The following is a 26,698-nucleotide window of genomic DNA, read 5'->3' on the forward strand; positions in this document are numbered from 1 at the left end:
AATTGGGTTGTATTGAATAGTTTTGGGTTGTATTGACGTTTGAGTTGAATACATTTGAGTTGTTGACAGAAAGATTAATACACTTGCCATGCATTTGTATCACATACAGATGAGTATAATTTTATTTAAAACTGAAACTTGTTATTGTTCTATGCTTTATTAAATACACTTAGGTTGAACACACTTAACTAGAAATAAATATTCATAGTTTGTTCAAATAATGTTACATTTTATTGAATCTTGAAACACACTTACAGTGAGGAAAATAAGTATTTGAACACCCTGCTTTTTTGCAAGTTCTTCCACTTAGAAATCATGGAGGGGTCTGAAATTGTCATCGTAGGTGCATGTCCACTGTGAGAGACATAATCTAAAAGAAAAAATCCAGAAATCACAATATATAATTTTTAAACTATTTATTTGTATGATACAGCTGCAAATAAGTATTTGAACACCTGAGAAAGTCAATGTTAATATTTGTTTGTTTGCAATTACAGAGGTCCAAAGTCTCTTTTCAAAGGTGTCTGTTTATTCATTATGCTTTATGCCATTGCTGCACAACTTCAACCCCAGTTAAAGACTATTCTCAAATCAGAGAAGTCTCGCTCATGTTAACCATGTGACTTTATTCTGTCAGCTCATATATCTCATATTTCCATCACTCAGCTCTTTTACTGTTGTGCATCTGTGGATCTGATGATGTGGTGCTTTGCTGATGTGCTTTGCAGTGCTGTTACAGACGAATAGCAGACTCAAGCCGAAGCAGCAGCCTTGGGACAAGAAGGGGTGAAAAGTAATTGTCACCACCTACTCAAAGACATCTGGAAGAGGACAGTGGGAAAGATGGTGGTGGTCATGGAGATGTTTGTTCATTCACTGGCTAAAGTAAAATTTTTAAGTGAAACCAATCAGCACAGATTTTACTGGTAATAACCCAATATTCTAGTGCAGTACTGGCATTGCTAAGGTATTGGCATCAGTTTGATTAATAAAGACGAAACATGTTCTTGCTGAGGTAGCACTTACAAAACACATGCTGTGTGGGTTGGACAGAAAGTGACTTACGATTCTCGTCACTTATGAGTCGACTGTGAATTTTAGGTGAGAAATCACCATTTACTAGAGCAGAAAGGAGTGGGTGGTAGTTGTTTCCGTTTTTTATGAGATATATTTCACAGTCTCACATTGGTTGACTTTTTATCGAAGATATAATATGCAGAGATGATATTACGATCTTAATATACACAGTGACCTTGCAGTTAAATATATAAAAAATAAAGATATTATTCATACCTTTTTTGTGTGAAATGAGGACAGAGGTATGAGTATACATTTACTAACTTAATAACCATAACCTTGGCTAAAGAGTTATTGTCAAGTCAGCAAAAAATACCGTCACATTGGGAACAATGTTATGTTTTTTTAGGAAAACATAATAAAAAAAGTATATTGATTAGCTTTCTTTGGCACTGTAAATATCTGTATCACTGTAGAATTTGATGAACTTTATGCTTCCTTATGTTAGTTTAAGCCTCCAGTAAAAATGCATTGTTTAACTCATTTCTATTGATATTGTTGACTTGTTTTATTGATTGTATATTCAATATAAGTGGCAAACTAGTCATTTTTAACCTAAATAGAACATGTAGTTACATCTACATTTAGTCATTTGGCAGACATTTTCATCAGGATCAACATACAACAACAATGCTGCAATTTTTTACTTAGTATTTAAATTGTATTTAAATAGACCACATTTGTGTAGCAGACAGAAGACATAAATCTAGTATGTACCGCAGAAATCCTTCTGACATTAAAAATAGCACTTCAATCTCTTGTCAAACACTTCAAATACATATTCATTACATATACATTACTCGCAAAACATTTACGTTAACAACATCTAAACATGACTGTTAATAAACAAAAACAATTACAATCATTGTCCCGGTAAAAGGCAGTGTGTGGTATAGTGTAAATTAAATTTACTTAATGTGATAACACAGAGTTCATTATAAAGTCCATAGCCATCCCATTTCATGCCTTCCTGACTATGCGGCATGTTTTCTTCCACCTGAGTCTATCTGACCTCACAGACTTGCTGCTGACTGTCCACTGGCCATGGCAGATGCGAGCGCTGAAAGAGAAGAGAAAAACACCCAAGGATTTAGGAATAGTGCATCATAGTTAAGCCAAAAAGCCTATCCATAGGACAGTAGGCAGACAAATAGCCACACACTCTTTCAAACGTTGAGAAACCAAAGCACCTACCGGAATGATATACCAGAAGGAAACAAGTGGAGGAACTCGGAGGAAACCATTCATAAGGACAAAACAGGACTGAACCAGTGACTCCAACACTGTAAGGTAGCGAGGCTACTTGCCACACCACCATGCTGCACTTGAGTTGTATTTTTCTATGTTTAAATCAATCTATATTTATTGTTTATTGAGTTCAATCAAAGCATTTGAATCTGAGGAATGATGAAATGCAGTGCATAAAATCACTATATACTGGGAGCTAATCATGAGCAACATCAGCACAAGAATGGTTCATCAGGTGCTTAGCAACAGAATTTTCATGGCTTAGCAGCCAGACACAAGCATAAGATCACGATGTGCAATGACAAGTGTTTTCCTAGTGAGGTAGACAAGTTCATCACTGTTAGAGTGAGTCATACTGTGCATCACTGTCTCCCAGTCTATCTGATGAGTCTGGGCTTGATGGATGTTTGGAGAACTCCAAAAGTCATGCAAACTGTTGGAAAGGATTTTTTACATAAATGTTTTGGACTTTGTTGACCCTAAAGAACAACTTTTACTGGAAGAACTTGACTATCCAGCCCAAAGCCTTGCTTTAAATTCCAGTAATTCATACATCTGACAAATGTTCTTACTATTAAACTCATGAACAAATCTAACTAAAGTGTTGTATAGTGAGAAGGAATATGCCAGGGATAAGATCTAATGAAATTGGTAGATGTCTGTTTTGGGTGGATTGAAGGGTTTTAATTTTGCAGTTTTTTTGTTTCTTGATATCTTTTAATAAACATATGACATTTTCCAAAACCAGTTTATTGCCATGGACATGTTTAAAGCATGATAACGGTGGCATGGTTTGAGGGATAATGTAATACACAGACCAGGCATAACATCATTACCAGTGAGTGAATAACACTGATTATCTCTTCATCATGGCACCTGTTAGTGGGTGGAATATATTAGGCAGCAAATGAACATTTTGTCCTCAAAGTTGACGTGTTAGAAGCAGGAAAAATAGGCAAGGGTAAGGATTCCAGCGAATTTGACAAGGGCCACGTTGTGACGGCTAGACGACTAGGTCAGAACATCTCTAAAACTGCAGTTAGTGTGGGATTTTCCCCGTCTGTAGTGGTCAGTAACAAACAGTGGTGAACCGGTGACAGGGTCATGGCCGACTGAGGCGCGAAGTCTGGCCCTTGTGGTCCGATCCAACAGATCCAATCTATCTCTTGGATAGACTTGTCCAAATGAGCAAAAATGAACACAATCATACAGAGCACTGGTTTCTAACTCTGGTCCTGGAGTACCTTCTGTTCTTCATCGTTTTCTACTTTAACTTTAACTCAGGAATGGATATTTTTAGAGCATTAGTTAAAACAGGTGAGTGATAGCAGGGAAAATTTAAATGTGTAGAGTTGCTACACAGGGCTGGGAATCAGTTAGATATGGTTTTGGTCTAGAAAAATGATTTATGTGATAATGCTAACAGAAAAAACAGTTGCTGTTGCATCCTAACATTTGGCTGCATGCAGGACAAGGTGCTTGCATTAAAGGACAAAAAAACTTTACCTGGAACGCCACGTCAGAGCAGCTATCTTGTGCGGTTGTTTGGCTGCCTGTGCCCGGTATTGTATCAGTCCGCACACTAGGTCGTGCGCAATCATCACGTACAGCAAGAAGATGAGCACTGCAGGGTCCATGACAGAGTCCAAGAGGTGCAGAGAGGTTGAAAGCCTCTGCACAGTGGACGATGTGTGCTTACAGGAGCGTGCTTATGGGAGCGTGGGCTGTTTTTGTGCTTGCAGGAAAGTGTCTTTTACTGTCTTCCCATCCCAGCCATTCTGCCTTCTTCTTTTGCTTCTCTCCAACCTGAACATTCCAGCGTGAGCACACACATGCACTTGTGGACCATTCCTGCATTGCTGTAGTGGATTTCCCCTGCTGGGTTCATGGTAGCTACTGATGCTGCTGAGGCGTGCGTGAGGAGGACGGAAGCGCAAAGATGTTGCCAAGGAGACATCACACCGTTGCTAGGGGTGTCGTCATAGAGAACAGTCTGTTTCAGCGTGCAGCACACTCAGACCTACAAATGATTTCTATGCACATTTTTTTTATAGATCATTTCTAGGCATTTGGGTGTCAAACATACAGTTTGGGTTCTGTACAACTGTATTGTTTAAAAATTTATAATCACACTCTTGATGTCACCCAAATGAGGATGAGGTTCCCCTTTTGAGTCTGGTTCTTCTCAAGGTTTCTTCCTCATAACATCTAAGGGAGTTTTTCTTGCCACAGTCACCATGGCTGCTCATAAGGGGTAAATACACATCGTTCACCTTTAACTGTTAAATGTCTGTTGTGAAATAAACTTGACTTGACTTGACTTTGGGTGTAAAATCATTTTATTCTATTTCAAAAACAATAAGAAAATATTAGTTATATTTAAACTTTTTTTTGCAAAAAAGGTAATTCATATTATGTTAAACATAAAGATATGTTTTTTCGACACAAAATGATTCCATATGCACTGTAAAAACTTTCACTTCAACCAGGCTGGGTTAATAATATGTTTGTCGATGAGGACCTGAAAGAGAACAGGCTCGTTGTGTCACAATTACTTGGATATTTAATTAAGATTTATTTAGGATTGATAGAAATTAAAATAAATATATTTCCCTCAATTTGTTTCTTGATTGTGCAATTTCTTTTTTATATTCATGTTTATTAAAAAATAGGTGTTTCATGGTGCATGTGCATTTTTATATATATATATATATTTTTTTTAAGTCAATTAAAAACAATTAGTGTTTATGATGTTTCTTAATATTTCTACAATTTATACATAAATGTCTTTTCTTAATATTTTTTGGTCTTTGTTTTATCATTTGCAACATTTATAGGATACATATAAAATAATATTTATGTTATTTTTCCATTTTCTTTTAAAGTCGTTATACTAAGGTGATGTCAAGGGTCCCCTGGTGGTCTAGTGGTTAAGATGCAGCGCTCCCACCGCTGCGACCCGGGTTCGATTCCCGGTCAGGGAACCATCCCCAGCCACTCTTAGTGCCGGTCCCAAGCCCGGATAAATTGGGGAGGGTTGCGTTAGGAAGGGCATCCAGCGTAAAACATGTGCCAATTCAAACGTGCGGAGGATCCGCTGTGGCGACCCCTAACGGGAGAAGCCGAAAAGACCGTTTTTTATACTAAGGTGATGTCACATTGTGGACTGACTGCATGACCCAGGTTGGGTTAATATTATGTTTGAAGATGCGGACCTGAAAGAGAACAGGCTCGTTGCATCACTATTATTTGGATGCTTATTTAAGGTACTTGTGCAATTAATACAATTAATACATCCTTCCTAAATTCGTTTCTTTACAGTCTTTTTTTGCAATTTTATAAAAAAGATTTTACTCAAAATTTATATTATATTCATTCTGGAATTTTCCACTACGCCTGTGAAGACACAGTAGTAGTCAGAAACAAATGTCTGAAGTAAAAGAAATCAGCTACAAATACAAAAATTAACATTTATATTTACAGTTAATTTAGTAATCAGTCATGGTTCTGTTCTTGAATATTTTGAATACCTTAGACCTCTATTAAAAGAAAAAAAAAAAACTCTATAAACTACTAATAACTACTAATTTTAGTTTTTTTTAATTGACAAAAAAAAAATGCAGTAATAAAAATTCATCTTGTTTCAAGTTAAAACCAATTTCTTCTCCAGAAAATGTTTTTGTAGAATATGGCCTTTAGTTTCTAAAAGTAAACATAGTCTATGAACTAATTCCTTCTTTAATTGAAAATGTTTATGTGAAAAAGTTATTACTGAGCTGAATAATATCTTGTGTGAAAATGAAGACATGCTGTTTCCATGATGCTAAATTGGATGTATCAGCTTCATTATTGCTTAAAAAATATTATATTTAAGATCAATTAGAAATTGTGTAAATTTAATTTATTACCTGAAATACCTGTACAGAAACAGTAAATTGTTTTTTTGTTTTTTAGAAATGCATTGAATTACAAATATAAAAATAAAAGCTACTTTAGTTAAAGTATTTAATTTTGGTATGTTTACAGTCAATTTTGTTGATAGGTAGCAAACAGTGAGGATTATTATCTACAAACAGATCTTTAAGTTTAAACTTGCTTATGCTTTTCCATATCCAGAAGGCTGATGCTCACTTATTGCTTATGGTACTACACTGGTTTCCAGAAACTTTCATTGTCAAAGTCTTGCAGATTATGCACTACAATTAAACTTTTAACATTAGGACTATAATTATTAATAGTAGTAGTAGTAGTAGTAGTAGTAGTAGTAGTAGTAGTAGTAGTAGTAGTAGTAGTAGTAATAATGGCAGCAGCATCAGTAGTAGTACAGTAGTAAAACTAAAAATTTGTTGGACTTTTTAAAATCCTTTTCTATACACTTTTTCCTAATGTTCCACTACTCATATCATAGGAGAATTTGAGGTAACTATATATTACCTTCTTTAGTAATTTATGGCTTTTTAACTTAATTTAATAACTTTTTAAAGTAATGCAGATTGTCATGAATTAAAGAAGGCATCTCCCTTGCAGGCTTTCCCATTAGCAACAACTTCAAAAAGCTCAGACTTTTACCAAGCACCAAAACTAAAGAACCTAAAATAATGTCTAAGCAGAGAAATCTTCTCATATCAACACCTGCAAACTTTTAAACATTTGTTTATACTGTATGGCGCATCAGCAATCAAAGTCTCTGGGTAAGTTGTTACTATAGAATTGGTAACGTATTAGAACGAGTGCATTAAGTTTAAACCTATACATTTGAATTTTAGATTTCAGGTAATCAAAAAAAAAAAAAAAAGAAAAGAATAGAAAATACTAACAGAACAAAGTAGCCTGCTTTATATTTCGACAGATGTGTTTATGAAACAATACAAGAAATTCTTCTAGTGTGGTATTGTATGATTTGCACATATTCCCTTCAGCAAGTTGGGCAATCACAACCACAGGTCATCTTATGCCACTTCCCGTTCATTCTCCTGCAAAACAGACATGTCAAACAGACAGTAAAGTAGGAACCACTTTATTCCAATATAAAAAAACTAAATACTTACCTGACCATAGATGGGAGGTAAAACAATATGAGCCTGTTGGGGTGAAAATAGAGTAATTAGTACACCAAGCATTTGTCTCTAATTGTTTTGTCAGTGTTGATTTTTGTTTTTGAGGGTTCAAACATGAAGTTTTATATAATCATACAGGATTTTTATTTCTCACTCTGTATGAATACACATAACTAGTTACCTATATAACCTACACTGGATTTACTTTTATACTATGTTCTATGAACTATGTTTTCTGTCTTATAAATAGCAGACTGAGAACTTTTTAATAAACGCGTACGTACCGGTTCATACAGATCATTTCCAAAGCCTGGATTAACCACATGATCAACCGAGTCCCTTGTCTGAGATCTGTTATGCTCACGTATCCTCAGGTAGAGGAACAGTATAACAGCCAGTGTCACCATCAACAGAATGGCTACTACCACCGAGGCAGCTATTACTCCTGAGTTGTTAGATGATGTTGGTGCTGAAGGTGAAAAATATTGATTGAAAGAAAAAAAAGAAACATTTGCTGTTATCATTAACAATTTTGATGACAACACTATAGGGCCAAATGTTTGTTGAAACTTGATCATTACATTTGTATGTGCTTGTCTCACTCCACATTTAGTCCCATGATGTTTTAATAACGTCCACTCTTCTGGGAAGGCTTTCTATTAGAATTTGGAGCATGTCTGTGGGGATTTTGCTCATTCAGTCAGTTGAACACTTAAGGGGAGTTGGTAGCTAAGTGGTTTAGCCGTGTGTTGCTAATCTGAAGGTCGGTGGTTCAAGCCTCACCTTTAATTGTCAGTGCACTAGGGGCGCTGTATCGTGGCTAAAGCTGCTCTCTGACCCCAGCTACTAACATCACTGGATTATGGAAAGAAAGAATTTCACTGTGCTGTAACGTACATGTGACAAAAAGAAAGCATCTTTCTTTCTTGAACATTAGGAGATTAGACACTAATGCTGGAAAAGGAGATCTGAAGACAATAAGTGTTCATGTTCATCCCAAGGGTGTCAATTAAAGTTGGGGTCAGGGTTTTTTTCAGCCCAATTTAGTTCTACTTTAGCCATGGCAAACCTTGTCTTTATAGAGCTTGGCATTAATATGCTAAAACATTTTTGCCATATAGTAAATATAAATCTGGGCACTTACTTGTCTGGTCTGTCTGCTCTCCTGCACAGTTTAACCCCACAGTGTAGCCAAAGTCATCCAAAGCAAGAACACCTTTTGTGCCTTTAAATCCCTCAAACACAATCTGTTACATAAATACACACACAATTATTGTGTCATATTGTAACACAACATGTAGGCATTTTACAGCATTTGCATCATTACAAAAACGGTCATGATACAAGGACTAGTAACTTACTTGGTAATCAGTCTCTGAAGTGACATTTAATTGGAAACGCTGCCATGTTTCTTCTGCCCAAGTGATGCTCAAAAGCTCAGTTTTGGCCCCTTTGGAAAGTGTCCACACTGCCAGTTTGCTGTCAGCTTCAGATGGCAAACAAACCAGCCAAGTTATTAAGATCAATAAATGACAGCATATCATGACATCCCAGCTAAACATGTTTAATAATTAATTAATTCGATAAAAATATATGAACTACAACATTATTATATAAGGTAAAATGAATTATCTCTGATTAATGGCCGAATTACAATGCAGAGACGGCTTACAGGCGACAGGTTGATAAACCCAAAAATACAAGCAGGTGCCTTTAGTGGGAGGAAGATAGGGACTCAGCAGCCAGGCATTCTGAGTAACAGAGTCCCGCAGAGTGTGTGGAAGGAAAAGGAAGTGACCTATAATTTAAAACAATAATGTTCACAATGGTGACAAAAACCTCACAGGATGGATTGAACGATGCATAAAAATAGCAAAATAGAAAAAACCTCTCTCGTTGTGCAGTGTGTGGTCGTATGGTGGGGTGGGGTAGTGTGTTTCAGACAGCAGGTTGCTTAGCTCCCAATCTAAATGATCCAGATGGTGGCTCTGAGCGTTGCTCCATCCACACAGGCCTCGTTCCAGATCACATACTTTGTCTGAAATATTAATCCCCCCCGAAAAATAGAAAACAGTTACCCTGCCTTTTCTTATTGATTATTACTTCATTTTTTTATTCAAACAAACCTGTATTCGGACAGCTGTTAGTTGAGAAGCTGATGTCGTCAATAGCGATATAAGTGTGTTTTCCACCTCCTCCTTCCACCACAAACTGCAACTGATGGACAAACAATATAGTTTACATTACATTTACATTTACGGCATTTCGCCCTTATACAGAGCGACGAACAAAAGTGCTTTGAGTCTCTATCAATAAATAAATCAAAGGGGTTTGCTAGATTAAGAATCTGTAAAAAGCTGTTCCCCCAATAATCTCTGTTTTATTTCTTTCTCGTTAATGTTAATAAGAGAAAAAAAATGCAGCTTGTCAGGTTACAGAGAAACTGTCGAGTGCACTGAAGATTTTTCAATGTTGAAAAATTCAACATTGCCTCAGGCTGTTACAAAGCATACAAAACTACTTAGATCAGTTTTATAAAAATTCTAAAATTATATCATCTGCTAAAAACCTCTGGTGCAGTAAACCAACCAAGCAATAAAAAACACAGTACCATTTATCGACCAGGTTACTAAATTAGCTTAAATTTCTTTGGCAGGTATTATTCCTTATGCAAACTTTTAGTGAAGCAGGACTTTTGCAATCTCTATTTGTAATATTATTAAAATATTTTTTTCATGACTACTCAATAGGACTTTTGGATATTGAGATAATTACCTGCCAGTCACCATGCCAGCTAACACTGCCCATGCCAAGGTGCCAGTCGTCTTCCTGATTCAGGTCGCTGGAGTAAATCAGAATCCTTTCCCCATCGACAGGCTTTACATTCACATGCAGAGTACCTGTGTGATATTCATTAGATCAGATATTTTTTCTTTCTGTCATGGGTTTGATTCCTGGTCAAGGAACCGACCCCAGCCATTAGGGTTGAACAAGTTAGTGCACTCTTAGTGCTGGTCCCAAGCCCGGATAAATTGGGGAGGGTTGCGTTAGGAAGGGCATCCAGCGTAAAAACATGTGCCAAATCAAACATGCGGATCATGAATACGGATGATCCACTGTGGCGACCCCTAATGGGAGAAGCCGAAAGAAAGTTTTATATCAGAAAATAATAAATATTTAACTAACCGGGGTTATGTCCTCCCATGTTGTACCAGAAATAAACACACTCATTGTGAGTCACACCATATCGTACAGGGGAGATCAGAGTAGTCACGCTGCCCTGGGGAAGGACATCCACACCGCTGTGGGCCAACATGTAGTAACCTGATGTGACATAAAATATCATTTATTTCACGCCATCAGAAACTAATTATTGTATTACTTTCACTTTTTCACTTTTTTTCTAACCCATTTCTGTCTCGAGACTGTGGTCGGTCTTAGGGCCTATCCTTGTTCCATCCCAAGTCTGGTGGACCCAGAGACCATCTCTATTGTTGGTGTAGCCACAACGCTGACCTTCAAAGGAGCACATAGTAGGCAGAGAGCACGAGCCTTTTACGAATGCCACGTCATCTATAGCCACCTGTCCATCAAAACCTGACCGCACTGCCTCAAAAACCAACTGTATGAGGACACAAAGTTGGAAAACAAAGAAATAAGAAAGAAACTTATTAGAAAATCTTATTTGCCATCGATAATATGCCTACTTATATTAGAGAAAAATTTGTATTCTAATAAAGGCTTAGGAAGATAACACACATCATTAAATATAATGAATATAGCATATAGTATTCTACATAAATACTGCTCTCCAACTTTTACCTGATAGGAAGACAGTTGTTGAGGCACCGGGCAGTGTCCTTCCTGCCACACATTTCCGTGAGCCCCAAACCGAGTCCATAACAACTGCTCCGAACCGTCTTTGAAAAGCAGCTTGACATTGAGCGCACCTAAAATAGAGAGATATACAAAACACTACATGCAGACTACCTTATTTAAAATATAAATTTAGGACTTTATTTCTATACATTTATAGTCAAACATTTAAGTTCAAGTTCTAATGTTACCTGTTTGGGGGCCGTAGAGTTTGTAGAAGAATGAGAGACAGTGCTCATCTAGTGAATTCTGGCTAAGTGAAAGAAGGCGACCAGATAGACCTCGTAGTGTCGAGTTCCACATATTCACTGCCAGACTTTTACCTAGATGGGGGAGTTATTTTATATGAGCAGGGGTTATAAATAATAAAAAAACAAGCAAGTTCAGACTCTGTTATTGTGACACACATCACACTTAACTTTTCTTTATTAATTGGCAACTATTGTTACTCTGTAACATTTATTAGATTTAATGGAGCGCATCAGTATCATTCAATTTAGAGCAGTGATGAAGTAGAACAGAATAGTTTTGATTTCACTTGTTTATACAGCAGCAATTATTACACAGGAAACTTGTGAAAATTGAATGCTTTCCGTACCCTTTCCAATAGTGTGGTCAAGGCCATTCTGGACACTCCAGTCATAGTTGTCCATTTGGTCTTGGTACCATCCACAGAAATCTGTCTCAAAGTTACACGATAGTCCTGTTGAATAATTTACACACACATCAAAACACATAAAACAAAAAGATATCTATGCGATCAGAAATAAAGATAGGAGGCATCAATGATATCTGTATAACTAGAAAATTCTATTAGAGATAGCGATTAGAATGTCTTTTATTCAAAATGTTATGGTTAGAATTTTCTATCCCAATTCAATTATTTCCTCTATGTTTTTGTGAAACAACAAAGCAAAAAAATAAACATCAAAACAACACTTATAATTTAACATTTTTCAATTTGTATCCATTGGAGTGTGGTGGGGGAACAAATGATACATTATTATATTATACATTATACAAATACATTCACTGTGCTCCAGACAAAAAAAATAGCTAGAGCTAGTTAGTTGTTATTACAGATTCATTCATGTTTGCACCCTATGCAAAAAGTCTATTAGATTAGCCTGTGTCTTAGCTACAAGCTGTGGTGTATGTAAAAGATATTACAGACTGGTTTGCATTTTCAGTTTCTTTTTGTAAGCGAAACCATGCAACATCGTCACATGGCATTTCGTTATATAGTATATTCGTGTTCATGGACACAAATCTCCCTCTTTTTTTCGAGGGCATGACTGCCTCCGTCCGTCTCCGTCTCTATAACAATGAAGGAAGAGGATCATGTGTAAAGCTGACAGAAATGCCAATGGTAATCTTTGTTTCCCATTTTTAATCAGAGAATAAGGAAGAAAATATAGGGTTAGGGTATATTGTAATTAATGTTTGTGATTCTAATTAACGTAGTCTCTTTAATTAACCGGGATAATATATTTACTGTACTGAAAGAAAACACTGACGATGGTTTATAATAGCAAATAGCTTAGAGAATATAAAGCAACAAAAACAAGGATTAAAAAAAACATCCTACTGAAATACATTACATAGAAAGTCGTTCTCAGTGACACGGAAAAAGAGAGAAATTCGTGTCCATGAACACGAATCGATAGATTACATTTCGTGACTATATCACTAAATGCCGTGAAACTGGGTTGTCCCATGTGGTGACATACTAAAAGTAAAAAATGCCAAGCAAAAGGAACAATGTACGTTCAGGATCCAGAGTTGTGGTGTGACTGTTTACCACAAAAATACAAATAACAGATGATAGAGAACATCATAATGCAAAAGGATGAAAAATACTAATCATACTACAACCATATTAACAGGAGAATTATTTAATAGATTTGCTCGAAAATTTGCTTGGTTTTACCAGTGTTCCCACGTGTCCCAACGTGTTATTGTTGTTACTGAATCTGCTTAATAAAAATGTTCCATCATCAGACAGATCATACACCAATGCAACAAAATGTTAAATGTAGGTATATAGCTTACATAATGAAAAGTTGCTTTATAAAAGACAGAAGTTATGTTGGTTTCTTGTTATTTTATCTACCTACCACTTATACAAAAAAATCTTGCTTCTAATAAAACCTACATTAAAAGTTTATGAACAGTAGAGATCAACCGATTGTGGATTGTACCAATGCCGATAGCTTGGTTGGATTGTACTTAATAATCGATTAATCAACAGATCATCAGTTGTCAATGGCTTATACTTACCGTCGATTGTAGACGGAATATACTGTGGGTTGCATTCGACATAATGAACATCCTTCACTGCTATTCTTGCGTCTGAGTGAGGATTTAAAGAATGTGCTCTGAACTCCAGCTAACAAGAGGCAAAGAAGAGAACGTATAAAAGTCAAATGCACTTAAACAGAAAAAAAAATGGAGTACTTTAGTTTAAACTATAGAAGTACTAACTAACACCTGAACTCTGTTGCTAAAATACATTAAATGCTAAAATACATTTATGTGATTACTTTCTAATCGCAGTGAGTTGAGCATGTGTGTGTGTGTGTGTGTGTGTGTGTGTGTGTGTGTGTGTGTGTGTGTGTGTGTGTGTGTGTGTGTGTGTGTGTAAGCAGAGAGTAAAAATTGGTGAGTGAAGACATTTATAATGTTTGACATTATTGACAGATGACCATTTCATGTGCATTTGGCTGAAAAGCTCACATGTGCTCTTACACTGGGCCTGCTGTCATAATTACAGTGTAAAATTAGAAATGGTAATACCTGGAAGCGACGATCTCGAGCACCAATATAGACCTCCTCATTAACCCATGATTCTGCCTCGTTTACACCTGTCCTCCCACCAAACTCCCACAGCCGAGGAAGAGTGCCCAAGACACTGTCCACTACAATTACAGACACTTCTCCTGGAAAAAGAGAGAGCGAGCACCCAGTGTGTTAGTGTAGAACATGTCTGTGTGTGAGACTATCAGACAGTTTCAGGGCCACAGTAGTTGATTGTGTGTATGCAGAAAGGTGTATTGTTGTAGTGTAGCTGTATAGGTGTAATGTTCTTGTACCTATGTGTTGGTTGCTGCCTGTGAGGCTGTAGGAGAACTTGAGAGTGCAGGCAAGGCCGGATGGGCCGAGTGGAGGGGTGCGTGTTTGAGCTTCTGTCAGCTGCTGACCAGCAGATTCACCCACATATAAGAACACCTCTGAAAATAAATAAATAAATGAACAGATATGTATATTTGCAGATTTATAGGATCGTACAGCCATCATTCTGTGGTTTCTTAGTGGCTTCCTTGATTACCTAGTCCTTATTTTCCAGTGCATTTTACACCTAGGCCTTCAGTGTTGTCCTACCTGAATCAGTCCAAATCTTAATACCATCGTTGCGATGCCACGCCATTAGAAACCATAAATAAGATAGAGAACGCAGTATAACAGTGCGCTGCATTCTTCTACTCACCTGCAGATGAGGCATTTTCCATAATCTTCCAGTTTTGGCTTCCGACACTGATGTCTGTCCAACCCTTGCTACCCTGCTTATATGAAAAGTCTCCTGTGGAAACCAGAAAATATTCAAAATATTCTAACATCTGTTTATATTCATTACATCACACCAGTAACTGCTCTTATTTGTTATATGTATTGTATTTATGAAACACATTATATACACGCTATTTAAAAACAACCCTCACCACACTGTGCTTCATCGTCTCCCTCTGGACAGTCATTCTTAAAGTCACAAATCTTGCTGGACTCCGCACAAGGTTTTTTTGGTGGCTTGGGAAATTTCTCTGGTGTTACTGACTCTGTTGTTAAAGAAACCAAGCTTAGAAATAAGCAACAAAATGGACAGTTTACCTCTGAGAGAATTGTACGATTGACACTGTTACTTCAAAATTATAAACATGATATTCCATCAAATTCCTACAGCCAAAGTATGGCTTGTGTTAGGAAATATTGGTCGATTTAGGGTAAAAGTTTGTCACTGATGTTTATTTCAATCCTAGTTTACCATTGGACAAACGGCATTCGGGGGAGAGTGAAATATCATCAACCGCAATGCCTCCATATGCTTGGTCTCGAATCGCAGCAACAAACAATATCTGCAGAAAAGCAAGTGTCCCAGGAAGAGATAGGAGCAGAAACGAAAAGGAAAATTAATGAGTGGCTTTAAAGTAAAGCAATTTGAAAGAAAAAATATTTACCTGAAATGTGCTATTGACTACAAATTCAATCTCTGCTTTCACCCACAGATCACCCAGTGAACCACCACGTTCCCACACTGGGTAAATCTGTTTCTCTGCCACCAGCACTGATAGACCCCCTGATATGCCACCAAACTGGTGCGTGTACATCACCATCTGCCAGGAAAAATCATAATTCAAATAGATCCAAATAAAGATAATAATTACAGAATCTGTGGAACATTCATATTTGGCAATATTAAATACATTATAAAGATACAATTCATTAATGTTGAATAAAATTGTGATATCCCAATCACATTATTAGTTTATGACCTGGGTTCGGTATATTGTGTCTTCATAACGTTCTGTACACAATTAACTGGAAAGTAATAGAATTAGCTGGATGAGGCACCAGGGTCATGCACAAACAGGATCATTTGTATTAACAAGCACCCACCCCCTTAATGCGCCTTTTTTCGGTTTGGGCCACTGCCCCTCAAAATGTCTGTGCATGGCCCGGTCAAGCACTATTTTAAAGCTGCCAAATCAAAGAACTTGTATTGTTAAATTAGACCAAATTTTCTTGAATGAATGTGATCATTTCTTAGACTTGGACAAATTATTTACAATATATTTCCAATCTATTAGATTGCTATTAAATGTTTATTTCACTGCTTGCTACTTTATATTTATGTATTTCGTCTGAATTTAATGTATGGTCTTTTTTAGGTATCCGTGCCTCCACTCCACAATTTCTAGCCTTCCATTGAAGATCTGAAATACATGTGTTTGTGTCTTAAACACCTCTAGGCAGAAAAATCTGGTAACTTGGATGGTGTGAACTATATATATATGAATATTATAATCTGAATGGTGAGCTTAATAAATTTCTGAACAAACAGCTTGATTACGATTATCTTTCCCATAATAAATATTGACATAATATTTCAGCGACTTTAAATATGACTATGTCGAATATTGAAATTGATTGAAAAAACAACCTACACGGCAAGGATGCGAGCTATTGGTCGGTTTCAGACGAGGACTTTGAAAAGATGCCCAATCATTCTTAAGCACATTTGGTTTGGTAACATACAGGAAATGTCCTGTGGAAAGAAACATGTCCATATATCAGTATTGCACAACCTGAAAAGGCATTGATGCATAATGACTGTAATTACAAATAACAGTTGCAGTTACCTGAAGCAGAATTGGAGGAATGGTCTCTCCCAGGGCCTCTTAGAGGTTCAGAGTTTGAGATATGCATCTGACTGGTCCTGTTCCAAACCAGTGATGAAAGTGATCTTAGGTCCCACCCACAAAGGTCTTTCTCGAAGTCACAACTCATAAAGCCATCTGTATGACCCAGCAGAACATTGAATATAGTATGAAAATATGGAACACTCTGTGAAAACTATGATCCTTCAAACAAATATTGATACAAAGTTGAAAGCACACATCTGTTTAACATGTTTTTGTATGATACTGAATTTTGATTGCGCTTCACTGGAACTAAGAGGCCAAACATGTTTTAGCTTTACAGTGTCACTGTGCACAAAGCAAGGTCCGTTATATAGACATGTTTTGGCAAGGTTGGTCTGGAATAACTCAAGTTTCCTGCACAAAACCTTGAACTCTTACAAGTATAAACACTGTCCAACTTCACCAATGTTCTTCTAAAATCTAGTAAAAACTCCAAGAAACGCACATCGTTATCAGTTCAGCAAGTTCATATGGGGGTGATGGTCAGGTGTCCACAAACTTTTATCTACTTAGAGTATTTATTTATTTACAGGATTCAAAATCCCAGAATTTTACAGTTTTCTTAATGTTTTAAAATAAGCTTTATTGTCATTATAAACTATTAATATAATATTTTGTGTGTATGCGAAATTCATTACACCTTATATCATCAATAGAAAAGAATCCCAGCTTTGCTTCAGAGAGGACATGATAAGACCTAATTTCATTTTATTCTTTTAGAATAAATTATTCAAGGAAAATTACGATTTGGTAGACATCACAGATTTTCTTTTTACCCACAGGTTACATTTCCTACATGCTTGTAGTAAATGCATCAATTGTTCATAACAAGAATTAGGTAATTATGTATAATATATATATATATATATATATATATATATATATATATATATATATATATATATATATATATATATATATATATATATATATATATATTGATATATTATACATAATATATACAATATATATAATAACTATATTTTATATATTATATATTATGTGTAATATTTAAAATATATCATATATATATAATATATAAAATATAGTTTTTCCACCTCCTTTTGGTATACAGACAAGAAAATGGTATACATAAGCAATATATCACATAGCTCTTGCAAAATATGGCCTTTTTAATGGTGTTTAAATCGCAAAATGTTATGCTTCATAACTAATTCATTCATGTACAAAGTCATTCAAACAATATAAAATGTTATGAATGCATTCATAGGTCATTAAATATACGATCTACATAAAAAAAGATAACTGTCATGGTTTATAGCACTTTATATGGAACATTATACCCATAGCTACCATAAAGTACTGGAGCATAACCATCAAAAGCATTATGATAAGGGCTTAGGGATGAACACACTAACCGCAGTTCTCCTCATCCGTTCTGTCTCCACAATCATCTGTGCCATCACACACTGCACGTTCTTCCACACAGCCTCCCTGTTTGCACTGGAAATGTCCATCCCCACAGCTCCCAGTGGCTACAGGCACCAGTTATAAAGAAAATCATTGCTCCTATTATTCATTGACACCAATCAACAGAAATAACATTATATTTTATTGTCTCGTCTTTTTTTTCTACTTCTTCCGCTGTACCTGGAAGTGCACAGTCCATGAACTCCAGTTGATCGATAGCTACGTCTCCACTCCCACCATCTTGACGCCGTGAGTGTATGTGTATTTGAAAGGGTCCAGGGATGCGTCCTAAGAAGACAATGCCTTTCCTCCATGAACGAACACTTGTGTTCTCAGGCCTCCACACTACAGAAGGTTGTCCCTCAGGAGTCCACACTTCTGCCCAAAGAGGGCTGTTTTCCAGCATGGTGTAACCTAGAAGAGATTATTACTTAGGACAAATATAAAGAATGCAAACAAACTAAACTACATCCCATCCATGTTAGAAAATGACATTTCTGAGATATGTGTGTGTGAGAACATGTGCATACCTGAGTCCCAGATAAAGTAATGGAGATGAAGGCGACAGGTCGGGGAAGACTGATTGATTGTAGGAGATGTCAGGACAGCTATTTTAGGAGATTCTGCATTCACTGCTGTCACGGCCATGAACCAACCTGCACACAACACACTGGAGATCAGATTCAATCCATCTATCTCGGCATCAGTTTCTCCATCTGTGAATCCTTAAATTCCTCTATCTGGCAACCCATTCACAATCAACTCATTAAACATTCTATGAATCCATTATCCATCAATCAATGAATCTATTACTTCAGTCACCAATCCATTTATTCATCCAGTAATCTGAATCCATTTATCCATCAATTAATCCATCATTCATCAACACATCTATTTATACATCAAACGTTTTATTAATTTTACTAGACTTTATTATTTAATAGAATTTTTTGCCATGCAAAGATCTTCATGCATGTTTAAACACTGAATATAATTTAAGAAGTTTCTCCACCTTCTGACCCCTTACAATCATATAATTACATCTGCTGATATTATTATGTTTTTCTAATAATTACGTTATTATAAAAGCATAAAAGTCAACAAAGTGCACAGTGTTAAGTGCATGTACCCGCTGATGTCCCGATTGTGTAATCAGACGAGGGTCCACTGTTGGGCAGAGGGTCTCCCCTCTGACGTCTCTCCCACATGTATCCTTTACCTTCGGTTGCCATATCCTTCCAGCCACACACACCTGCATCCTCGAAATCACATACAAAATCTCTCCCCCGATATCCTGGTTAAAATCCCCAAAAAAGTGCATGAAAACCACAAATAGAAATTCCTTTAAATGCTCTGAGTGTTAAAGAGAATCAAATGCATGTGTATCTCACCACAGTCCTGCTCATCGCTGCAGTCAGAGCAGTCACACACAAAATCACATCGTGACCCTGTGCACTTGCTATCCAGGGAAAACACTACAAAAAATAAATATATGTTCAGGATATAACGTGTAACATATCTTACACTTTTTGAATGTTTTAAAACAGTTTCCCAAAAGCGTTGCACAGTTTCGATCGTTTTAAATAGTAGCAGATGCTCACTCAAAAAATCATCTTTGTGTTGTGATCCAAATTGGAGACTGTGTGTCTGTCTAAGACCTCTATTCAATTATTTGATAATGTCTCTGTTAAAAAGCGCACATAGTTTTCGCTATTGTGGTAGATGATGTGGCACCTGAGGCGACATAGATCTTTCTTTACCCTCAGAATAAAACCCAAACATAAATATGTATCTCTAAATAGCAAAAACAACAATACCTCATCTGAAAGTTTTTCATTAAAAGATTATTTGCAAGCGTCTACTGTAGAAGTGGAAAAAGTCTCCTAATAAGATTGTTTTGAAGGTTACATCACTCATAATCATAACAAGGCCAAATCTTAGGCCAAAGGTCTTGGATATTAAACAGTAGATATCATGGATACATGTGCAAAGGCAAGATGACGTAAAGAAGGAGCGATCTAAAAAACATTTATTTTTTCATTACAGCTGTATATTAGCACTCATTTCTACTAAAAATAGACTTCAAATCGTAAAAAAGATTATTAGAAAATAGAAATATTTATACATACACTATAATCGAACCTACACTGCACCTAAACCTACAATTGTATGCATAATTGAATCATTAGTACATTTACAATATAACAATATAGTATATACCTAATAATAATGAGTTTATAGGATAAGCATAGATATCAGCATAGCCTACAACAACAATACATTTTTTTCTCATTCACTGGTCTCCAATCTTTCTCCTATATGCCCTAATCAACCACTTGATCCAGTTCAGCAATCAGGATATTGCTTAAATATATAAAACAATTAATAATTCTGTTTTGGGAGAGTAACTCTTACCCCACTGGACAGTAAGAAGCACTGTCAGGAGCTGAATGAAGTCCCTCTTCATTCCACAATAGAGAAGAAACAGTGTGCATATACCTGTTTCATCAGTTCTTCCAGCTTCTAAGCGAAGATAATGCTTGGACTTGTCCCTCTGATGTGTCATAAAACTGCAAAAAAAAGCACCAATGTCTGCTGTAGCAGATTACAGAAACTATAAATGTGAGTGCAACAGGAAACTGCAATTAGAAAAGGCGTGAGGACATGGAAGAGTGGAACGGAAAGAAATACACTGATGTGGGACTTAAAATATATTGATGGAAGCGTTCTTTATAAATCGAATGGTTGATTCAATATTTGAAGTCATCCTATATATAGAGAATGTACTGATGATACATTTATTCTGCCCTACATAATATGCAACATATAAAATAAATACAAATAAATAAAACGTGTATTTGATTAAATTCTGTTTATATCTTTTTGAAACTCCCAGTTGATTTCGATATGTTATCAATTCAAGGTTAAGAATGCTATGCAATAAAGCTGTGAACAGAAAATATTGACCTAACGGATATAAGCCATTAAATTCATTAGGCAGTTGAGTTTTTTATGACTTCTACATCATATAGCAATACATTTTTAGGAATATTTCTGTTTTACAACTGACAAGTCAGTGGGTTCATTCATCTTCAGTATCCGCTTTCTCCCCAGTAAGGTTTGAGGTGGATGTGGAGTTTAGTGCTAGTTTAGTCCAGTCTATTGCAGGGCATGTCACATGTACACGCTCATTCACAGGAAGGGGAAACTTAAAATAATGAGTCCACCTACCAATATGTTTTTGGGAGTGTTACAGTCACCACAAGCACTGCGATACTCTGCAGTGACCACTACATACATCTAATGAGTACGTGCAATGCTAATCTCCTAGCAATACAAGCAGAAAGATTCTACTTTTAGAAGTCTTCTGGGACACCACCTCTGGGTGCAAATATAAATCTTCCAGGTGTATGTGATCCACACGTCTGACATTTTCAGTTAATCTAGTTTCACCACATACTCCTATTCTAAATTCACTGTGAGACATAGTGGACATGTCCCAGGTGGCATGTTGCATTGGGGCACATAGTAGGCATCCAAATACGGCTGATTTCTCTGGCTTTCCTTCTTCAATCATGATTCTATCCAAGTGAAAAAAAAACTCTTGGGTCAGAGTAGCAAATTTGATGAAGGCTGGAGTTTGTTTGGACCTGTGTGTGTAGTCGTTGCACAATATGCAATGTTTTCATTGAGATGTAAATTTAATTGATTAATCTCTAATCACTGCATTGTGTGTGTAAAGCTGCTTTGAGACAATGTTCATTGTTAAAAGCGCTATACAAATAAAAATACATTGAATCATCCTGCTAACGCTAACTGCAGCTTTGAACCTTGAACCCCTGGAAACTAAAATATTTAGCAACATACAGTAAAACACAGACGTCAAATGCAATATAATTTTTTTTTCGTTCTTGTTTTCTTGTGATCATGACTTCGTTTTCTAGCGATCTCGACGTAACAAGTCGGTTTTCGTGAGCACAATTTTTTTTTCACATAACAAAAAGTTTGTCTTTCGGCTTCATTTTCTCACGATCTCGACCTACAGATGTTTTCTTAATATTTCAACTCGACAGCCTCCTTCCCAAGTGTCGAACATTTATGTGGAAGTTGTCAATCACTGACAGACACAGAGCTATTTCAGTGTGAGTGAAATCCCTGATCAAATACTGCGACGATGCGGCCTCTAAAACACGCTTTTATGCAGAATCACGGGAAAATTAAGTCGTGATAACAAGAAAACAACTTTTGTAATGTCGAGATCAGTCATGATCAAAGTCATGATCATGAGAAAGATAAAAAAAAAAATATTATAATGCATCTTTTCTGAGCTGTAGAGCTTTGCCATTTCCTTCCCAATGGGCAGTATGCATGGTGCCACACAATGTCCACCCAGGGTGTAATTTCACCTCATGTTCATTATTGGCAGTATCGTAGGTCCATTTATATGAATACTATGACGAATTATATGTTACACATCGTAGAAACAATGATGAATTCATTTCTCAGTTTCACAGATAGCTGGATGCTCCAATATAACCAGACCCATATAACTTAGACTAGCAGATTGGCTTCCTTTTGAAAATAGTATTTTGTGCATCTACAAAGTCACACTTATAATTTCACCACTTGTTATATTTGTAACCTTTCACTCAATTCCTTTCTTAGACACTGCCAGAGCAGTATTCTTTGCAACCGGATGGGTTTTTATGTGCAACCTATAAACATACTGCTGTTCCATAATTAAAGTGAGCATAATAAAAGGTTGTGTGTGTAACCGTGGTTGTAAAACTGAGCAAAAATGTGCAGTGGGATGGCAGTTATAGGTGATGCCTTGAAATATATATAAGATGCTTAAAAATAGAGCAATACTACAAGTGAGACGACTCTATTAAAGTCCTTTAATATACTTTGGACAGTTTCTTGCACCTGACTTACACGTACATATTATACATATACATACAGTTATATACATTTGTATATTTCCAAGTCATTTTGTGAATTTTCTCGTCTCAGGCTTTACTTAACGGACAGAGTGCTGATTCCAATGTCTCACCTTTTTTTTTTTTTTTTTCCACGTTTATAATGAATACAAAAGTAATCATTTATAAGACATACAATTGATTTCTTCTTATAAAGCTCATTGATGTACAGCATAATTCTGGTTTATTTATTTGTTAAACATTCTGCTATCAGTTCATTCAATTAAATTCCATTAGCTTTGTGTTGATTGGTCAAATATCGGGCAGCTCTTCAGTGGAAAGACATAAATAAAGAGCATAAATAAGGTGTAAACATTCATTTATCTGCTGTTAATGACCTTGATTTCAGCTTCTGAGACATCACACTTTGACGAGTCTGATTTTTGACGAGAACAAGCTGTTGTTTTATACAGCTCACGTCTAAAGATTGTGCATGAACAGGCTCTCGTTGGTAAAACCCTGGTCACTGGATCAGTAGCCTTCATTCGCCCATGTGATCTCATAATCTGGGTATCTCTTCTGCAGCTTTTCCGTCGAGGTGGCGTGATTGGCTCGGCCGAAGCCCTGAAACGGGAAATCCGTGAAACACGTGACAAAATATTCCTTTAATTGACCAAATCCCTGAAGCCTGTGATGTTTTTTGAGTAGCACTTACCATGGAATAGCCGTAGACATGGATCTTTTTGTCGGCGCTGTCATGTCTGATCCTGCCTCCTCCTATACACTCGCAGTCCACGCCGCCTTCTCTCTCCAACTCGCCAGAAACCTTGTCATAGATATCGGCTGTACAGGACGACACACAGAACAGCAGCAACAGCAGTCATGTAACTGGAAGACTCTCTATAATAGTCTCTATAAAAATGATAGACTTCGACCAAGTCTTGTCTTGTCATGTAAAAATTATTTTAACATTAGTGGGCGAAAGACATCTTTAAAATAAAAAAGTTTGAAAATCAATGGTTGATGTTTGAGATCTTCTGGCCCTCAGCCAGGACACCATCAGGCCTTAAAAAACAGGCTCCTGTCTGGATCCTGTAATGAAAAATCACAGGATGACCTTCAGAAATCATTGTCTGTGAACACAGCTCACCATTTCCTCTGCAAATGCTTGTTAAAGCTCTATCATGCAAAGAGAAAGCTATACGTGAACATGATTTAGAAACGCTGCCATCTTCTCTGGGCCAAAGCTCATTTAAAATTAAGTCAAAAAAAGAGTCAGTTATATCAGCCTGCGTCTCTGATTGTGTGTTGGTGCGTGAATGTATATTTAATGGACAGCCTTCACATCTGGAAAGGCACCATCCATACAGGGTTTTGTGAAGCGGATACCATTAAGGACCAATAATAAACCTAGGGCTTTGATAGACCACATGTTGGTCTATCAAAGATCTAGGTTTATTATGGGTCCTTAATGGTTTCCACGTCACATAATCGACCACCGACAGAAGTCAGTGTACATTAAAACCAACTCAGTTCCCTTTACAACCATTAAGGTGGAACGGGACCAACATTGGACAAACGCTGTTCACCATGTCATCCACAAACGCTGCTTAAATCTCCATCATGCAAAGAAGAAGCTGTATGTGAACATGATCCAGAACCATCTTCTCTGAGCCGAAGCTTATTTAAAAGTGGTCTGTGTCAGTGCTTAAAATTGTCAGAAGAATGGAAATTTGAAAATGCCGCATGTTTCAGACCAAAATACGAGAAGGATCAACCGGCTTGTTATCAGCGATCAGTTTATCTGTTATTAGCATTAGTACCTATGGAATGGGCAGCTTTCACATCTGGAAAGGAACCACCAAGGAATGCTTTCATCCAGATGTCATCTGCATATCATTGCTAAACTTCATACTGCATCTATTACAACAGCATGGCTTTGTAGTGAAAGAGTTCAGGTATAGCTGCTACAACGTAAGTGATCATGTAGATATTGATTTTCATTAAATAGACTTGATTGCATTGTTGATTAGTTTCCATTCTGCCTGTGCAGTGCATATGCCGTCTACAATAACCTTTATAATACACGTCATATTCCATACAGAGACATTTTGGACTTTACTGTTTGAGATCTGAGTGTATTTGATAGTTTGGTGAGCAGAAATCTGGAGGTAAAGCTCTGAGATCTGTACCGTGATACTCAGCCCACGCGTAGCCGCGCACTATGTCCACGTAAGACTCGTCGGTTTTGCTGTGGACGCGTATAAGCACGTATTTAAACACGCCGTTCGGGTCGATGTCAGCTTCAGGAATCTTGGCCAGATGGTCAGCAGACATGATCAGCTCTCTCTAGTTTCTGCAATGTCCCCTTCCACAACCGGTTTCACTCCTCCAGCCTGTTTTGCAGACGTTTGAATTGGATGGCGCTGTAGCGTTACTGCCACCTACCGGCGCGGAGCTGAAAATCAGCACCCTATAATCAACAAGTTACATTTGATTGTAGTTTTTAAATAATGAGAATATAAATTAATGAATTAGAACTTAATCAATTTAGACCATCTCTGGAGAAAGACACCCTTGTAAAAAAAAAAAAAAAAAAATTCGAATGGTTTCCTGTACAAATACTATTACAAACCATCAGTAATAATTAAAAATGACCAAATGTGTTTGTGTGCATCATTACATCTTAAAGGTGTCCTAATAGTTCCTACAGGTGTCCTGTAGATACCAGCATCAAAGATTAAGGTTTTCTACTGGTCCTTAATGGTAGCCACTAGACATAATGGAAGGCAACTAAATGTTGAGACCCACAGGAAGCATTTCAGGGAACTTTAAAATCATTTCAGTTCCCATCACAAGCATTAAGACCATTACAAATTCTATGATGTTTATTTTATTCCAGCAGTGATGTAAAAACATGTACGCGGTTCTTTGCACAAGTATTCACTTCATCCTGGTAAAAATTGTGATGGATGATTATCATAACATTATTGAAACTATGGCTCAATATAGGGTTGTGCGCAAAGCAGAAAAAGTTTTTATTTTTTTTTAATTATGTTAAAGCTGATATTTTCTATGAAAACAAATTAAATCAGAATAATGTGCTAGCAGGGGAAAAAACAAACAAAAAACCACATACAAGCACATGGCCCTATATTTACAACACACACACACACACACACACACACACACACACACACACACACACACACACACACACACACACACACACACACACACACACACACACACACACACACACACACACACACACACACACACACAAAAAACATATCGCCTAGTAAACATGGGTATTTCAAGATACAAGGATTTCAGAATTTCCTACATTCCACAATTAGACATTATTATAATTATAATTTTTTTCAAGTTTAAGCTAATTAAAGCTCATCTAAGTTAATTATATGAGCACAAATGTCTTACAGATCAACAAATTGGCAGATCCGCCAGAGGGTATAAGCGATTATGCATTATTATAATCACTCAATGTTAAATGTTTTTTTTTGTGCATTTATCAATTTTATAATCGTTTTTCAATGCTTTGACAACACTGTTGCTTCTGTAATGGTTAAACTAATACAGTTTAGAGAATTAA

General features: G+C 36.6%; 2 protein-coding genes and 2 long non-coding RNA genes across 4 annotated transcripts; 1 reads left to right on the top strand and 3 right to left on the bottom strand.

The window, feature by feature from the left end:
* Positions 1–507: 507 nt before the first annotated feature.
* Positions 508–4,218, bottom strand: LOC310738858. Its single transcript, XR_014537176.1, has 2 exons — positions 3,832–4,218; positions 508–2,137 (listed from the first exon to the last, which is right to left on the bottom strand). It is a non-coding gene; the product is annotated as an uncharacterized lncRNA (long non-coding RNA).
* Positions 4,219–5,125: 907 nt separating this feature from the next.
* On the top strand, positions 5,126–5,861 carry LOC310738809. The gene is made up of 2 exons (XR_014537161.1): positions 5,126–5,223; positions 5,474–5,861. It is a non-coding gene; the product is annotated as an uncharacterized lncRNA (long non-coding RNA).
* A 391-nt stretch (positions 5,862–6,252) lies between these two features.
* On the bottom strand, positions 6,253–20,687 carry mamdc4 (MAM domain containing 4). The gene is made up of 29 exons (XM_083563957.1): positions 20,582–20,687; positions 19,558–19,641; positions 19,296–19,460; positions 18,697–18,822; positions 18,347–18,580; positions 18,115–18,231; positions 16,673–16,828; positions 16,478–16,578; positions 15,491–15,646; positions 15,298–15,388; positions 14,978–15,091; positions 14,746–14,838; positions 14,351–14,488; positions 14,055–14,197; positions 13,539–13,647; positions 11,857–11,961; positions 11,450–11,581; positions 11,205–11,332; positions 10,791–11,004; positions 10,569–10,706; positions 10,158–10,282; positions 9,509–9,599; positions 9,271–9,420; positions 9,055–9,180; positions 8,744–8,868; positions 8,527–8,629; positions 7,667–7,851; positions 7,374–7,406; positions 6,253–7,298 (listed from the first exon to the last, which is right to left on the bottom strand). The coding sequence occupies exons 1-29, from the start codon at positions 20,631–20,633 to the stop codon at positions 7,275–7,277; spliced, it is 3,558 nt and encodes a 1,185-aa protein (XP_083420083.1). The 5' UTR covers positions 20,634–20,687; the 3' UTR covers positions 6,253–7,274.
* A 2,600-nt stretch (positions 20,688–23,287) lies between these two features.
* phpt1 (phosphohistidine phosphatase 1) lies at positions 23,288–25,502 on the bottom strand. Its single transcript, XM_083565366.1, has 3 exons — positions 25,278–25,502; positions 23,801–23,928; positions 23,288–23,709 (listed from the first exon to the last, which is right to left on the bottom strand). Exons 1-3 carry the CDS (start codon positions 25,420–25,422, stop codon positions 23,617–23,619), a joined length of 366 nt encoding a protein of 121 aa, XP_083421492.1. The 5' UTR covers positions 25,423–25,502; the 3' UTR covers positions 23,288–23,616.
* Positions 25,503–26,698: the final 1,196 nt, after the last annotated feature.

Source organism: Silurus aristotelis, assembly GCF_946808225.1.
Source record: "Silurus aristotelis genome assembly, chromosome: 16".
Taxonomy (NCBI): Eukaryota; Metazoa; Chordata; class Actinopteri; order Siluriformes; family Siluridae; genus Silurus; species Silurus aristotelis.

What these genes read in the sequence shown, in the direction of transcription:
- phpt1 (XM_083565366.1), bottom strand. Translation starts at nt 25,422, where the DNA reads ATGTCTGCTGACCATCTGGCCAAGATTCCTGAAGCTGACATCGACCCG. An exon ending in CGCGTGGGCTGAGTATCACG is followed by an intron (nt 23,929 to 25,277) that starts GTACAGATCTCA and finishes CGTCCTGTACAG; the next exon opens with CCGATATCTATGACAAGGTT. An exon ending in ATGTCTACGGCTATTCCATG is followed by an intron (nt 23,710 to 23,800) that starts GTAAGTGCTACT and finishes TTCCCGTTTCAG; the next exon opens with GGCTTCGGCCGAGCCAATCA.
- mamdc4 (XM_083563957.1), bottom strand. Translation starts at nt 20,633, where the DNA reads ATGAAGAGGGACTTCATTCAGCTCCTGACAGTGCTTCTTACTGTCCAG. An exon ending in GGTTTATCAACCTGTCGCCT is followed by an intron (nt 8,869 to 9,054) that starts GTAAGCCGTCTC and finishes TGCCATCTGAAG; the next exon opens with CTGACAGCAAACTGGCAGTG. An exon ending in CTTCAGAGACTGATTACCAA is followed by an intron (nt 8,630 to 8,743) that starts GTAAGTTACTAG and finishes TTTATGTAACAG; the next exon opens with ATTGTGTTTGAGGGATTTAA.